The 17,943-nt window shown below is 36.8% G+C and overlaps 1 protein-coding gene across 3 annotated transcripts in view; it reads left to right on the top strand.

Moving 5' to 3' along the window:
- Positions 1 to 17,943, top strand: part of LOC117231153 (UNC93-like protein) — a 57,176-nt gene that overhangs the window by 30,567 nt on the left and 8,666 nt on the right. For all 3 annotated transcript variants that reach the window (XM_033489287.1, XM_033489289.1, XM_033489288.1), the window contains exon 4: positions 13,788 to 13,950. In XM_033489287.1, the coding sequence (XP_033345178.1) occupies positions 13,788 to 13,950 (163 nt within the window). The remainder of the gene's footprint in view (positions 1 to 13,787; positions 13,951 to 17,943) is intronic.

Raw genomic sequence — 17,943 nt, 5'->3', positions numbered from 1 at the left:
TACTGCGTTTCAAATTTATGAGCTTCTAGTATCGAAACTATATAGACTATGTTATATAAGGAGAATCGTAGAACTAAGTTACGAAGGAATTAGAAAATTACGGAGTATTTGAAAATTATGCAGGCTATTTTGTATAATGAGAATTATTGAATTATAAAACTACGAAGAAATGACGATAATTGCATCGTATAACGAACTTGCGAAATTTATAAAATACCCTACCTGATATCTTTATATAATCCTCGTACCTAATAATTTCATTGTTAACGAATATATTCTCGCTTTGCAAAATACGTGGCAATTTGTAAATTTGTTTCGTTCGTAGTTCGGGCCTGAAATGACATAATAAAATTAAGCTAATGAGTTGATCGATATTCGAAAGTTGTCTAAAAGCAGTTTGAAGGCAAGATAGAATAGTAAAAAATATCATAGTTACGTATAAAACGTGTTCGATGTTCGTAATCTCGTAAGATTTTCAGAAACCTCTATGCGGTTATTATTTAGCAATTAGAAATGGATTATAAACGCAAACTGTTATATTATATGTATCGCGTTTTAAGTTTCTTCGCGTTTTAAGTGACATATATAAATCATTATGATTGTATTTTACCGCGTGAATAAGGAGACTCGTTCGAGTGCGAATTTTACGATTCTTTATGAATTACGTAAAGGCTAGACCATTATATACCGTATTACCGTGGATCCATGCTTCATTCATAGAATCGTTCAGATATGAGCCTCGTGTTCATGATTGTAGTCTGATTTACGATCGTACCTCACAACATCGAAGCGGTTGGAAAAATTGTTCGTTTCCTCTGTCACGTTATTCACGTCGATACGTCATACTAATTCGTGTAAACACGTAAAATCGAACATTTCTACAGAAATTATTATATCATCGAGCAAGATTGCAAAAGATAATGCCTATAGAGTTTTCTGAGCTTCAAACACAGATAATAATCATTAAAACGAAATTGTAACATTAAATATTTTTATTTATCCTATCATCCTTTAAATCGACTTGGTTTAGATGCCATTTCCATTAAGTCTATTTCGTGATCCTGTTCTAGTAATAATTCACGTCTAACGTTTCACATCATCAAAATCAAGTTAGTATGAAATCACCATTTTATTTGAACTTTTTTGGTAGCTGTGTAAGTTTGAAACAAAATTACTTTTATGTAACCATTTTACGCTTGATATTATGACACAGTTTTTTTATTACATATACGTTGCAATTTATATTACGCACTCTGTTACGTGTGTTATTATACTTTAGTAAATTGTTAATTAATTTAACGATAAGCGTATTTGTTTTCATTAAAACTGGTCTAAAATCTTAGCGGAATACGTTTTCATCGTAAAACCACCCGAAATTCCATTATCAATAATTAGTAAAAAAAAAAAAAAAGAAAAGTTTTCTTCACAGACTAAAAAATCCAGATCTAAGAAATTTCAAATGAACTATTTCTATTTGAATTAAACACGCTGCATAACGCGATAAGTTTTCTAACGTAGCTGTAGCCGGAGCTCCTTTGTCTCTTCTTAGTATTGGTATAAATAGTTGCCAGGAGAAAGGAATATCTCTTGTGCCAGAAACACTTGACTACTTTCGATTTCCGGCAGTCTGCGCTTTGATGAACATCCAATTCATCCTCGGTCGATTCACCTGCACAATAACAGAGCGCAACACGCATTCCACGTGCTGCGCGTGAAATTGCACGTTTGATGATTCTGCGATTCCATTGGAATTCCGATTCCTGGAAAGATTAAGTTGCGATCGATCACAACCACGATCCTTCGTAATTCCGAAACGAGGTAAACGATTCCGCGCGATCGGCCTCGGAAATTAGCGAGAAATAACTGTATATGTCTCAGCTGTCATTTTCCATTGACAATGTAATACAGACACGAGCGTTTATTAGCTTCGCTTTTTTACGTCTGTAATCATGTTCTTACGCCAATCGCATATGGATGATTTTGGTTTCTTCACCGATAATGTATCTACTCGTTACAAACGTAACTTGAGGTTTCACGCTCGTTAAGAACATATTTCTTTTGGATGCAATTTTTAACGTAGCAATTTGCGATCTTTTCAAATAATTTGCAATTGTGTCTTCTAGTGTAAGTCTTCTAACGTAGGTCGTAAGTTTTCTTAACGTCGATTAAGTAACGTCGCGAGAAATTGACCTCCGGCTTTCTCAAATAATTTTTTAAATCAATATATATATGTACATATCATTTTAATCTTGTTTGAATCCAAGAAAATTCCAATTGTTAATTCCAAGACAAGAGAATCTTTCTTCCAATTATTTTCTTCGGATAATATTTCTTTCTTTGATCTCTCTACGTCGCAATTTTCTCGAGCAATTCTTAACGTCACTGTATCTCTCTTTACATATTTTTAATATCTAACGTTGCAACTTGTAAATTTCTCAAATACTTTTTATCGACAATGTCTCTCCCACGATCTTCCTCCTTTTCCTCATACTTTTCAATAATGGATCTCTTCGAGTAGCTTCTACGACCTTCTAGAGTACTTAATTTCCTTAGGTTACTATAGATTACTATTTGCATCAATTTTGACGTTCGTATTATTGTTATATTTATCATCATCATGGTTTCTACCATGCTATAAACAATTTCACACTACAGATTCGGATCTTAAGAAGATTTCCTGGACGTTTTTATCTAATTCGTCTGAAACGTTTTCAATGGGATTTACATTGAAAAATCAACACGTAATAATTGTAATTCATTACGTCGTGTTATTGCTGCTCTTTGTTACAATATCATTAGCAATAGCGAACGTGTCGTATCGTATCGCACAGTTCTCGACTTATCGTTCCAAGTCCATACTTGAATCGGTGCAGTTGCTTCACCAGCCAACCGTACTGTGTTATAACGGTTCAGAAGCCATTCCCGTGTGCATGTTGCAAGAGCAAAATCATCAGTGGGAAACTTTTGCACGGTAGATACACAGAGGCTGGCCGAGGTGGTCTTCGAGTTTCCGATTCACTCGCCAGCTCGTTTCCATCAGCTCTAGTCGCCTCTTATTCTTTCCTCTCGAGATAAAGCGATTCTTGCTGACCTTGCCGCATTGTTACGACCGCTGGTACCATGGATGACGTTATAATGGCGCTTAATGACGCTGGATTTTCTCTCCTTTTTATTTTTGCGCGCGTTAGCGATCTCCGTACCTGGCGAGAGCAGCACACCGACACACGAAAGTATTTCAGCGCTCGCCATAGAACATTTTTGCGCGTATATCGTATGTACGATAGAGCCTTCCTTATCCGGACTAACAGGCAGACAAACCTGTTCGGATAATGCAATTTTCGGATGATAGAGCTATCGTTTTTCTCCTATGAGATTTCATTTATTCTAATATGTGTTAAGATTAATGGACTGATTTTTTCAATATTTATGCATGCCGTGTCTATTTTCGCTGTTAAGTCGTATAATTCAACGTAAGTAACTGCATAGCGTTACATTCTTCCTGTACTTTGAAATCATCGGACCTCTTTATCGAATGCTTCGACACGAGAAGACGACTCTTCGTTGCCGCTTTCGTTGGCTGTTTTCATTCGTATAAAATCCTCGTTATTATCGTCTCTATCGAAATGAAACCGTTTAATTATACGAGTATATTTAAGGTTTTCTTAACGCTGATTCGAGTAATCTACGTACTTTAGATAATTTTTAATATCATGCTCTTGTTGTCTAATATCTGCGATCGTGGCTTTTCCAACGTTATACGTCTCTGTTAATCTTGTTGCACTTACATTGCAACTTACGTCGTGTTTTATTAGTTTCATACTAAACTCATACAATCAGAATTCACTCGATCGAATAAAGCAAATAGTACATTGTATACGAGCATTAATCAAATATGTATACAATTTCAAATGGAAGAAAGTGATCTCTTGATAAGAATTATTATGCTTTGATAATAAACGGTTCGAATAATAGAACGTTCAGATATTAGGGTATTCGTATTAGGCAGCTCTATTGTATTATACAAAATATCCATTAACATCCATTTTAACGTTAATGGATACTGTATAAGATTTATGAAACTCCCTCAGGAAATATTAATTTTTTTTGACATTGTATTCTAACGCTTCTTTGTTCGGAATAGTACGAGGAATCAATAAATGCGAAAGAAACTGTAAGGTTTTATTAAAAAAAAAAAAAAAAAAAAAAAGAAAAGAAAGGTACAATAGCACTTTGTAACTGCATTAGTGCAATTGTATAAAAAAGATCGATGCACGATGATAGAGCTTGATAAAGAATGCAAATTGTTCCTCTACGATCTTTTTCTATCCGCGATAGAAACAGAGTTATAACCCGGCCCAGTTTCTAGACTCGCTGTGCATAATAAAATCAGCCATTCACGCAGTGTGTCAGTATTCCTCAACGGTGGAAGTCGAATAAATGAAAGATTCGTAACACCGTGTGTTCTGCAATGATTCTGCAATCGCTATTCTGACTGAGTTCTACTATCGACTGGCATAGTGGTCGCGACTAGTGTTGCAACTGCATATTACGTAGATCGGAAAGTTTTGTCGCTTTTACTCGTACATGCGTTTATTGGTTTAGGTTTAGCAGTTTCTGTCAGGTAATGAAATATTCGAGCGAATACTTCTCCCAGTTAGATATCTCAATCGGAATTATTTTATTGTTCGATAAAATAGGAGCGAAATTGAAACATAAAAATATTTCGAATATCGTAACAAGCACATATATTAAATATAAATATTTTCATGGTATGAAAAAATAGTTTATTATATTGCTACAAACACTTTGATCTCTTCGTGCTACATAAAATTATGCGATCTAAGTGGAAAAAGGAAGATAGTAAGAACAAAGATATCGGACGAATCTTTGGAATTTCCTTTCATAATCACAATACTGAAAAACAGAATTCGATATCTAATGTAAATTAAATGGAAAAAAATGCAAATACAACGTTGCCTTAACGCAATGCTGACTCTTATTATCAATGGATTAATTGCGTGAAAATTCACTGTTCGAGGAAAAACTGTCGGAAATATACCGAGGAAATCTTTGTAAAAAAAAAAAAAAAAAAACGGGAGAAGTCAAAATAACGACATTCTTTTCGTGAGATTCATTCTGTAATATAGTACTCGTGAATGAAACGACATATTTACTTTCCTCGTTCACGGTATCGCGATAAATATCAAAAGAAAAATTCGAATTCTTTCGCTTGTAATAGTATAATTAATAACTTTAGCTTATCTTTCGTTCAGACTTTGAATTATTACGCCAATTGAAAATTACCTGACAATCATCGAAAATTGTTGTAGCTGGAATATCGTTTGTCCATGCTTATTTTTAGTTCATTCTTCGTGCATTTCTCTAATTCCACGCTTCCTGTATCATTAAACGATTCGAACAATGAAATACTTGCCGCGAAGAAGGTATCTTGTTGCATACATCAACGATACTTGTGCCGCATTTTACCTATCCTTATAGAATGCAATTATGATATCGTCTCTTTCATCGATTGAATGGAGTATTGTGAGACCGTGACATAAATCATAGCGACGGACAAATAAAAATGTAATTTCCATTAGGTAACAATAGTTTCCATCGCTCGTGTATGTGAAAAATAAAATAGTTAATTTTTCCTGTTTTTACTGTAATATCGTCGTGTAATATTGTTCCTATTATTTACAAAATTCTTTACGATTCTTTCGATTCTTCTAGTTTTCAACTCTTCTCGTAACGCTCGCAAATAGATTTTTACAGCGTATTGACGTTTGCCTGTATAGCGGTATGGTAATCTGTGTCGCGCAAATTTAAAGTGCAAATTTAAAAATGCAAAGAAAAGGTGAAAACACGAAACGTAAGATTTCCGTTTTATCAATAATATCTATCGATATTCGATCGATGAGAAGCCAATTCTCTGCTTAGCTTCTATCTTTTCAGTCGCGGTCGTAAAGATATGAATTTGCTTAAACATCCGCGTCTAGCAATTTCTAAGATGTCAGATAAAGCATAGGTTTATAAATTATTGACTCGATTGAAATATGGTATATAAAACAAATTTGTACGGACAGGTAGAGGAAAGGCGAAGCAGAGAAATCTTATCTTCGATAAGCGATCGAGCTATTTCTGCTTGAACTTGAGAACAAACAGGAACAAAGATAGTTACTACTCTCAATGACTAGTCTCCTTTGCTTTTCATTCTTCTTTCTTGTCTCTTCTTGCTTCTCTCCTTTTGCTCCTTTTCCTCGCCTCTTCTCTCGCTTGTCTTCATTCTACTCTTTCCTTTTTCGTCTGCTCCTTATATTCCTTCTCTTCTCAGCTCCTTCTGTCTCTTTTCTTCCTTCGTTTCCTTCATTCTCTCGCTTCCATCCAGCGTTAAATTTTCCACAAATGCGTAAAAATCGGCCAGTCTACGATTATCGCAATCATTCCCCTTCGCAACGAATATTTTCTCATATTTCTAGAACAATAAGGATTCGGTTTTCCCAGAAAAAAAAGGATGATTCACGTTTCTCGTACGTGACGTTCCATAAAATTCGAACACGTATCGATATTATATCCGTATATATATATCTATCTGTCTATACTAAGGTGGCCGGAAACCCGAGCGACCTTGCATTCGACAGAAGCTACTTAAACGCTTCGACGTTGTTTTATCGTGGTGAACGGTTTCGCGCGACCGATGTTTTCCACCTCGCGTTTGTCACACACACGTTTACGATCGATTAACGGTCCACGGCTAATACTTCATTCCATTCCGCAAACATATTTACGATCACTCGTTTTTCCGCCTTTCCTTCGCTTCTTCTTCTTTTTTTCTTTCTTTCTCCTTCGTTCATTAGATATACGTGGATATGTATAGTTAACGCAGCTAGAAATGCAATCGGTAGCGGTGACTATGAGTCAGACATTCTTGAATTATGTATTTGGATTAGCCGATGGCTTGTTTAATGTTTACAAGCTGACACATTCTAGTTAGAATGTTCACGTGCATGACTTGCACGTACGTTGACATTCGTACCGCGCACTGCACAATCGCGGACCAGGATCGAATAATATTTAACGTCCGACAATCTCGAGTCAATAAAATCTATGATTTGTATTAGGTATACGATGGTCAGTGGTAGATAAAAGACAGTAAAACGTAAATGACACAATATATCGTTATAAGTTTACGAAATTAAATTGTATCTGACAAGTGCGATATAGATAGTTGCGACGTATAACGCGTACGGTGACTCGTCGAAATACGCGCAAGCTTACAAATATTATAATTAGCGCAAAGTGCAAAAATCCACGAAATACGTACTGCGTGCAAAGATATATATGTCGGAGATGGAAAGACAGCGGGATTTCCCGTCCGGAATGTCGGGAAAAACCTCAATACACTAGTCCAGACTTTTACTATAGCCGCCCTTAAGCAATAAAAATGAGAAATAGTGTTAATGTTCCAATCTGACTTTATGACGATGGGTTTGGGCTCGAAGTGACATGGCAGGTCACTGGACGTAGCCACGATCACGGGAGGGACATGTACCTGACAGAATTATGAAATGATTAAAAACTCTCCTTAAAAACAAAGATTAACCCGAGAAAGGGGGGCAGGAGTATATAAGGGCAGCCTCTTTTGGATTAAGGGAGTTAGTTTGTTAGTGAGTCGTTGGACGAAATGCCGATTGAGTTATCGGGAAGTTACCAGAATCAAGTAGCTCGTTGATACTAGTCCCGTGGATCGTGGATTCGTTATCGAACCTGAATTCGTTGTCACCATCATCTCGACCATCCTATTACTATTACTCGTAGCCTCTTGTAGTGTCCACATTCGTACTATAATAACAAATATAAACATTGGCTACACTCGTGACGGTAAAGTAAGTAAAGGTTCATCGAACGCCCCAAAATGTCAACCTGACTTCGACATATATATAGCGTGCAAAGTGTAGCACCCAGCACAGTACTTAAGTAGATAAAACAAATTTCTCCATAGGTTCTCTGTTTCTTTATTTGTCTTCGTAGTGAGACAAACTTACGTAAATATCCGCGGTGCAGTTACAAGAAACATTTTCAGGTATCATTAGCGTGTTAAGGCTAAGGTCGGAGGTAAGGTAAAGAGGTCAGATCGAGGCGGGCGTTATGTTCAGCATGCGTTTAGCTCTGACACCAGTTCGCAGTTGGAATCGCAGAAAGAACAGAATTATTTGCGTTTACTCGTGAGACAATTATATGTACATACATGTTAATGTTTAAATATCAACGCCATCGCGAATAACCACCACGAATGATATAATCGTTATAAATTCGTTTGTTCGGAATTTCCTAATTGAATTATATAAAAATTGTAATGAAAGATACGTATCTAAGCGATGAAATAATCTGAAACAGTAGTTTCGTGTTTGTTGGCAGATCGATTCGTAGAACAGTGCGAGTTAGAGCTACTTTAACGGAAATATAGCACGTAATATTAGGTTCGCGAACGTGAACGTTGACTCGTGGCGGTCGATGAAAACTTTGCGCAGGGGCAGGAGGATTTTATCTGGCACTTCCTCTCAACCGTCTTGGGAACTATGTTAATGAACATGATTGGCATCGTATTTAATGACGATATCTAACTGTTTGATTCTTGGAAGATCTTTATTTTAATAACGCTGTTAAAAATTGTTCTACGTAACTTGATGTTACTCGGTTCTTTTCGAAATGAAAGTAGCTACGAAAATATCCTTGTTACGTCGTGTATCGTTAAATCGTATATATCGTTTTATTTTACGTTTCCTCGTTTATGTTGTCGAATTAATATTACGTTAATAGTATCTAATAAAAATTTAGTAAATTTATTATATACTGAAATATATCTTGTATATTAAGGTAATAAAAACAATTGTTATATGAACAAGGATACATCCACATTAACGATAAATACATAGTAATGTAATATTTTCTACGAGAACAGCTTCGTATTTGTTTCATTCTTAATAAAGCTGTTTCTTAAGAATGATTAAAATGTCGTAGAAAAATGAGTGACGAGCTTCACGTAAAACTCTGTTTGTCGTTCGACGTTGAGAATGGAAATTATGGTCGCGAGTTCAGGAGGAAAGAAACAATACAGAACGATTTTCGCGTAACTAGGTTTACGTAAATCCTTGCTGGCGAACTTTCGATTACCAAGACATCCAGTATCTAGCGTGTAATTAATTTACTGCTGTTCTCGAGTTCAATTCAGGAGATTATGTCAAGCCTGTTGTCCAAGAAATTTAACGCTAAGAACGTAACCAACTGTACGCTATTCGCTGTTAAACATATTTCATTACGATTTCGTGTTTCTTCTGATCTTCCATGTAAGTCACTTACACCACGAAATTCGTCGTGTTTTAAGGCAACAACAGGTCTTAAAACTTTCTCAAAACAGCGTACAGTGTACAGTGTAAAGCATACGTATATTTGTCAAGTGACCGGAATATGTTTGTCCCTGATACAACTAGCGAGACTCGTTTCAACCGATGATTGGCCATTGCAAAATCTTCAAACAGATATCGATGACTCTGAGAATTGGCAAGAAAATGTAAATAGAAAAGTATACTTCAGCGATGAAAAAAGTATTAAGATTCAAGGTTTCGTTCGAATCTTTTTACGTTAGAATAAAATTAATTTACAAGCTCATTGGAAGGTAGCACGCGTGTCTTCTCTTTAAAATACGATAATAATAAAAATAAGGTAAATATAGGAATATTATAGATATATTATAATAAATATACCAAGTAGACCATAAATCATATAAATATATAAGACAGGTATATTTAGTAGATTCGATAATAGATTTCTAAACTTTCAGAAGAATATACGGATTTTCTTATTTTAACGCTCGAAATCTATCATGAACGAACTCCGTTCGAATTTTATTTTAATACTATCTTCTCGCAATAACACCATCGCGACGTAATTATTTATAACCATTACGAACGATAATTTTTCTATCCTTTGTCCATCGCTCAATGATAACAAAACGCCGCTTGTTTAATTTCGTTAATTCCACAATTTCAAAAAGATATACCGCTGCCGAGATCTTACCCATCCTTGACCATTCAATGGTTTAAGGGTTAATAATCGCCAGAAATCCAAACAACAGAGATTCCTCGGGTCGTAAAACGTACCTTCGAATGCTGACCACGAGAAGATGGCCACGGTCGTTTAGCACCAGGCCGTTTAAAATTTATTTGGAGAATTGGCGAACGTCGCCCGAGGCTGCAGCGACTCTAAAAACCTCGGCTTCTCTCGTACGTCGGCCGGGTTGCTTCGTTCCAGCGACTTTCTTCTGGCTGCTGAATCGCTGATCCCTCAGCCCCCTCAGGGTAGATCGTATTCAAGTGATCCGTGGCTAAATTTAGCGGCAGGATAATTTACCGGATTCTGTTGAACGGCTCTTTTACGAGTGTTCGCCTGCCTCTCTGCCTGACATGCTCGCCATGAGGATTTCCGCGATCTTTCTCTCTCGAAATTATCGACCTTCGTAGCCGATAGTGGATCCAGCAACTCGTGTAAAAATCCACCCTCTCCTGTCGTTTTCCGGCTGTGTTACACGTTCGAACCTGTACACGCGTTTCACGTTCGACTTGAATTCGGAATTTTCTTTCGGTGATAAAACCGTGACAAAAATTTCAACCGGTTTTTCGCCGAGATATAACGAACGTAGCCAGCCTTCATCGCGAAACGAAGCAAGTACGTACTACCACTTTGTACGGTGTACGGTGTACGTACAAGGTGTTCCACGTGAACGGGTCAAGATATAGCTACGGAAAGATAGAAGATAGAGAAGAAAGTTTCATTGGGCGAGATTCAGTGGTCTCGGATGATAGACGACCTGACGTGTGTAGACATTTTCGAAATGGAAGTATTTTCAAGATTCTTTATTCGTTATCCGTATTTTTTTAAATGAATTTTTTAAATGTATTTTCTAAATGAAGCTACACAGTTTTTCGTACGGCAATCGACGCGTCTCTAATTCCGCTACGCACTTTGGATCGTTTTCTTTCGTTGTTCGTTTCGATCGTGTCCTCTTTCGTTGAAAATAGCGCGAAAAGAATCGTCGTTGATTTATTTGAATTTTTGCTTCGATGTTACGCTAAAGCTTTTCTCCAACACCTCGTGCAAGACTTTACGCTTACTAAAAACGACAGTGAGATCGGCATATGCATAAAGACCCGAGAACTACGAGAATACGTCGCAGAAACACTTACGTCTTTCCTAGTTTTCCACTTCGTACATTTTACGAAATTAAATTTAACGATATTTATCTTCCAAGCGAAGTTATACTCTGCCAAAATTACACACTGGCTGCTACGAAGTAGCGACTAAATATTTGACATTCAACGAGAAGATACCAGGATGGCGAAAAGCTTCGATTTTCGTCGGTTTCCAGATACCAGACAAACCACACTTTTAGGTTGTTTGACTCAGTTGCGTGAAGCATCCTGTACATGCACGTTAAGTCTGTTTCTCTGCGTATAAATGTACAGAGTTCGTTCGAGGGAATTTTCAAGGAGAAGTTATTTTGTGCACTATGTTTTTGCGAGACGAACGTATCGCGCGATTACAATGCTACGCGTAAGCTTTCCACGTCTGATTTGGATAAACTTGAACGTTAAAGTATACCGAGACTAGAATTTTATATCGTGCCACTTGTAAAATTACTCCTTCGATCAACCGGTCGTGTCTTCGAGAGACGAACGTTCGTTTTAATGAGCGCGCGTCTTGTAAATGTAAAGTTTATTGCTCATTAAGTGTTGGTTTGCTTTATTACAGCGTAGATTGAAGATTCTGACGAAGATGGAACGATCAACAACGAATCCCTTCCTCCGCTCTGAACCTATGAAAAATGACTGATCCTGTCGTGTAATCAGAAATTTAATTATACAATATATTTTTATACAGGCTGGTTGGTAACTGGTGGTACAAGCGGAAAGGAGGTGATTCTACGCGAAAAAAGAAGTCGAAAATATAGAATAACAATTTTTCGTTCGAGGCTTTGCTTTCGAGAAAATCGACTTTGAATTTTCGCTCGGTACGCGTGCGGTACGTTATGACGGATCTCACTGTAGATCGTTGTCTCGATGGAAAAATTAAAAAAAAAAATTTGTATTCTATATTTTCGACTTCTTTTTTCGCGTAGAATCACCCCCTTTCCGCTTGTACCACCAGTTACCAATCACCCTGTATAATATATTACTAAACAGTATAAGCATCGTTTCTTTAACAACTGTTTATTGTTTGTTAGATAGTTTCGTCATTACTTTTCCGCAAAACTTGTTTTTTTCTTAGCAATAGATTCCTGGAAACGATTTTTATAATCTTCTGCAATATCCAGCTTCTTGTAATGAAAACAACGTTTCGCAAAAATCAAAATACCAATAAGATGATTTATTTTGTCTCTCAAAATAGAAGATCTTTCCTTTCCGTTGGAAAACAACGCTCCCTCTATAGACTTCGTCAGATTTTTATCTTTAATTCGTGCGTATATACGGTATATAGCGAATTAAATCGACAATCAAAACTGCCATCGACAGCTTCTTGAACGACCCAGTAGCTAGAACGGTTACATTTTACCGCGTGCTAATTAACTGACCTTTGATAAGAATTAAACTACGCGTAGAAAAAATTCTAAATAAAGAAAGATTCCAATTACCTCCGTCTCGTTATTTGCAACTGTTTAAATAATTATAATCTGTCGCAGGTGTTTTGAGAGAAATGTTGTACGTACGTAACTGTAAAAAGAGTTACAAGTTAATGCTTCGAGTGCCAGAAATCATATTTCAAAACAGGAAATACTTGTGTTTGTCTTTGACGAATTCTTTTTCCATATCACGATTAATATATTCCAACTAGTTGTTAATCAATCTACGGGCGTTCTACCTCACTGATTCCTGTCAACATTTCGCAATACATACATTTCGAATCATGCGAGTATCAAGGCTCCATTGACAGCCTCTACTGTCACAGGCGTTCGAGATTACTTATTTAGCATAGGAAACCGGCACCACAAATGTATCAGAATAAATATACCAAGCCAGATAAGTCTCTACAACAATACGCTTACGGTTTGATTGCGTTGTTACGCTATTTGAAAACTACAGGATTTAAGCTACGGTTAAAAGAGCACGATGATATGCCACGTTCTTTAAGCTAAAAAACGTTCTTTAAGATAAAACCAGACACTTAATCCTAAATCTAGATAAAACTACGATTTTGATAATGTAACATCGTATTACGTTTGAAGATTTAAAAATACCGATTGTCACAACATTTCAAGATATTTATCGTTGCAAATTATAGATTTGATTTCTTGCCAAACTTCGTACATTCATCGCTTACTTTTCTAATGATTGGCATCTTTCACGACCATTGAAATATTCGTCAAACATCGAGCATAGTATTTTCAATTATCGAACAGTAAATGTCGAAGAACCAATAGGAATGGATTTGTCATAATCTTTTCCTCCTCTGGTGTTTATTTATTTTTCTTCCAAATTTAAAGACGGCGAAGCCTGAAAGTGCACGACGTTCGATCAGGAATTTACGAAAATCGCCGAAATTAACAGCTATCCGTTTTTCCTGCGACACGGACAATTTTCACTTCCGACACTTGCGTCGTTTACCATTTCTCTGTCATTTCCACTTGTCGATCGTGTCTGCAACCTCGAGGCAACTTGTCAAATTAGTCGCGCGACGAGAGCTTAGACTCAATTCGGACGGAATAACGAGAATTCTCCTCTTCCCTGTTACAGGTATGGCGAGAAACAAAGAAAAGTGGACAGTCAAGAGCTCAGTGGTATACAATTGCTCTCGGCAACTGCTTATCAACTGAAGAAGCCTTATCAGCAGCTCCTTATACCAATCACAATATGGATCGGCATGGAGCAGGCGTTCATCGGTGCAGACTTTACACAAGTGAGTAATTAGCACTGTTGACAACTTCTACGAAACTCTAATTTCACATCGATGTAATCAAACGATGTCTTACGAGCAAAAATAAGGAAAAAAAAACACATTAGCTTTTCGTCTCCGATGTAAGAACATGATTTTTCTTCAACGATCTATGAACGAGATTTTCTCGATGGAGAGTTTCATTGATTTTCGAACACACGATGTCGTCGTACGTGATTACACAAATACTCATTTCATGTATACATAATGATTTACGTAATGGCACTTACGAATATTCGTTTTAATCGAGATATTATAAGATCGATAAGATGTTAAGTTAATTGACGTAAGCGTAAACTATTTCTTATTTTTTATTATTTTATCGTGTTTTATATATCCCTGTATTTATCCCATATTTCTTATTCTATTATTTTTATAATCTTCCTACGAACTGTTATTGTTCGATTATTATAACGTACAGTCGGCGATTTATTTATTGATTCTAAGCGTACTACGATCGTCCGACAACGAATTCTCTCTCCGTGTAAAACTTTCTCTACGATCTTGCGACGAATAAACTAACAATTTCAACGCGTTTTATTGCGTTCGGACAAAAAGCACGCATTTAAGGATTAAGTTAACGAGTTTCCAAGAGTTCGACGATATATTGTCCGACGGTTGCTTAACGACTCAGGCAATTATTTACGACTCACGAGGCAGAACAATCGAACAACAATGAGATTCGTATAACTTCGCCCACGCTGCTCGTTACAAAATGAACGAGCCCGTTGTCGGTGGAAGCTCGGTTCGATAAGACATCGATTACGAACCAACTATTATGCATTCGAGAATGAATCTCTTCACGTCGAAGGAACCGAAGCGAAGAATCGAGACGATCTCGTGAAACGTGACCGACCATTTAAAAGTATAATAATATTGGTTAGAATAATGGTTTACGCAGAATTATCCAGCCGATTATCCAAGAATTCTTCGTTGCTCGTTTCAGAAATTTGCAAAACAATTTCAATGCTGCCACTCTAGCATACCGTGACGCGTTTATATCGTAGCAAAATAAATAATTTTCTAACGATAACGTTTCTTTAATAGAATTTTTATCGTTAATTTTCGTCATCGGTATACGCTAGAACTTGATTCGTCTGCATTCCATTTATTCGCATCTCGTTGCTTGCGTTTTATTACAATTTCATTTACCGCAACGAGGTTCGATAGTTAATGGCCGATTAACCGAACTTTCGCCGATTAAATCCGCTTACATATCCGAACGTGAACTCGTATCGCGTGAACGAACAGCAATAAATAGCGAAGAAATGTACGACGAGTTATACGAATGACGGATATTTATGAAAATTGATATCTTTATAAATGGACTGATTTTCCAATGAATTGAAAGATCAGGACCTAGCCAGAGATTCGAGTATTATAACTGGATACTGTTAACGCTAGAACTACCGATAGTTAACGCGAAGCTATTTCTACCAAAACCAGTCAAAATGACTGGTCTTTTAAAAAAAACACGTAACAATAGAATATTTGTATATTTATTACTTTCTTACAGAAGCAATTTCATACTATGTAGTACATTTTTCGTATTATTAATCCATCTGGGACCACGATCCCTAAACGAGGATCGACACATTTATAAAACTGTAGAACCGGTCGTTTTGACTGGTGTGGTATTCCTACAGTTAGCATCTAATTATCTAGCGATCGATCGGCAATTTTCTTGATAACTGATATCATCATATCGAACGATACGCGGTAGAAATTTTAAGAACGTGTGGGGAGTTGTACAAAACGAAGAAATTGGTTAATTGGCGTTCGATAAACAGATTGCAGGACCCTTTTACTCTTTCACAAATACCGGTCATTTCGACTGGTATTGGTATAAGTAGCCTCGATACAAAATTATTTTCAGTTTGAATACGTAAAAAACAAAATAAAATTCGTTATAATATTCCTTTAGTTATCGTTGCGGAAAAAATATAACACGAAGTAGGAATTTGAAAATAAATTTGTAAAAGCAGTCAATAGCGTTAAATAGTTTACGTATTTTTACTCGTTACGCGCATTCTGCCACCTTCCACGTCCCTCGATTTCCCATAAACGCACTAAGAACACGTAATTTACGCGATTTTTATTACAAGTGGAACTACGCGAACTTGGTCTCATCGCAGATATCTCTACGTCTTTTTGCAAAAAAAAAAAGGTCGAACTGGGGTTCGATCGTAATATCTTACGTGGTATCGTCGTATGAACGTAATGGTATCATGTTGGATGATGAAAATCCATTGGATGAGAGAGAGAGAGAGAGAGAGAAAAGAAGAAACGCAGTAACAAAAGCGAACAGTAAACTAAAATCGTTAATCATTATCCTCATCAGATGCAACACAAAAACCTGGCTAGGATCACCCGGATACTAACCGGATACAGAACGGCAGGTTCGTGATGCGTAACGGCCATGCGAGGTCGTACAATTGTTCTCCGGAAATACATGCTACTGATCACAGATATGCTGAAATATCGGCTGAAGCACGCATCCTTTGGCTTTTAAAGCGCTGAATGACTTTAAATTATAAGTTGTATAATATACGATTGGCTCTGCGTACAACTAAAAAATCGCCAGCATGAAAATGAATGGCGTATAAATACGGCATTGCTCGTAAATATACGGCCGTATATATTCGATCGATCTTTGGTAACGCTGAATTTTCATACGCCAAAGGAAAAAGAACATTATCGTCTGTTTCCTTGAGAAATTGGGTAAAGCGTGCGTTTGAAAGTTATCCATTAAAGAGATAATATTTTGCTAATGGTACGCGAGAATCGTATAAGTATGCGAATCATTAGTATTAGTTAGTATTAGTTTGAAATAAATTTTATTTTTTTTTTTTGTTTTTAATTTTGCGATTAGAATTTAGGAACCCGAGTCTTAGAAGTCTCCTGTAAATTCCTAGCTTGCCACGTTCGAGTACAGAGAGCCTCTCGAGCAACGTTTCCACAAGATTTAACAATTACAAGGTTCTTAGAACGTCGATTTAGTTCTTTGCGATTATCTTGTAAAAATGATTTACATAGCGTCATGTGTATAAGTGCAATGATCGTAAAGAATAAAATCGTCGTAGATCCCTGCAATTAAATGACTATAAGCGCGAGTCTGCCAGGCACATTTTCGTGGTAATTCACGTTGCTAATGGACATTCCTTTAAATTTGGTAGGATGTAATTTAGTTACGAAATTCAAATAGAAAAACTCGTGACAAATTCGTAGTAAGAGTACGCGAAGCAGTGGCAAGTAATTTTCCATTCGTTCGTATAGATACGAGGGCAGATTGGAAAGTTCCCGGAATGACAATAGCAATAACAATTAATGCAATTCCCAGCGGTGATTCCTCAAACTTTCCCATCCGTCCTCGTACGTATTTCGTTCGTCCTTTCTTGCCTTAATTTTTCTATTTCGACTTTGCTCTCGTATCGGCGAATCAAACGTTTCATCTAACAAACAACGAAATGGAAAGAGATACGCGTTCGAACAGAAATCTCCGTATTTAAATTTTCTCCGTCTGAATTTCCCTATCTCTGTTTAAACGAATTGAAAATTATGTTCAATCCGCTTGAAATATCATTTAACGTTGCAGAGATACGGATATCGGTTTCAAAAACGAGCAAAACAGCGCGACAGGATTACTGACCAATCGATCATAGTGTCCACGTACTTACGAGCAATGATATAAGTGTAGAGACGTATGCGTATGCAAAATATGAGGAAAAAAGAGAAGGGGAAGAAAAGGAGCAAAAGGAGATGATACAGTTTGGAAGGTAAACCTGTTGGAAACCAGTTCGATGATGAAATATGTGGGCAAATTGGGCGAGGAATAAAGTAATTGGAAGAATAAACGCTACTGGAAAGCATCGGGCATGTTGGGATGCTGACTTCCATTGAATCAGCTGGTTCGACATGTTATAAATAGCCCAGAATCTTATTCTTGCAGCAATTCCC

Source organism: Bombus vosnesenskii, unplaced genomic scaffold (assembly GCF_011952255.1).
Source record: "Bombus vosnesenskii isolate JDL3184/JDL3185 unplaced genomic scaffold, Bvos_JDL3184-5_v1.1 scf7180000013272, whole genome shotgun sequence".
NCBI lineage: Eukaryota > Metazoa > Arthropoda > Insecta > Hymenoptera > Apidae > Bombus > Bombus vosnesenskii.
This window is presented reverse-complemented; position numbering and strand designations above follow the sequence as displayed.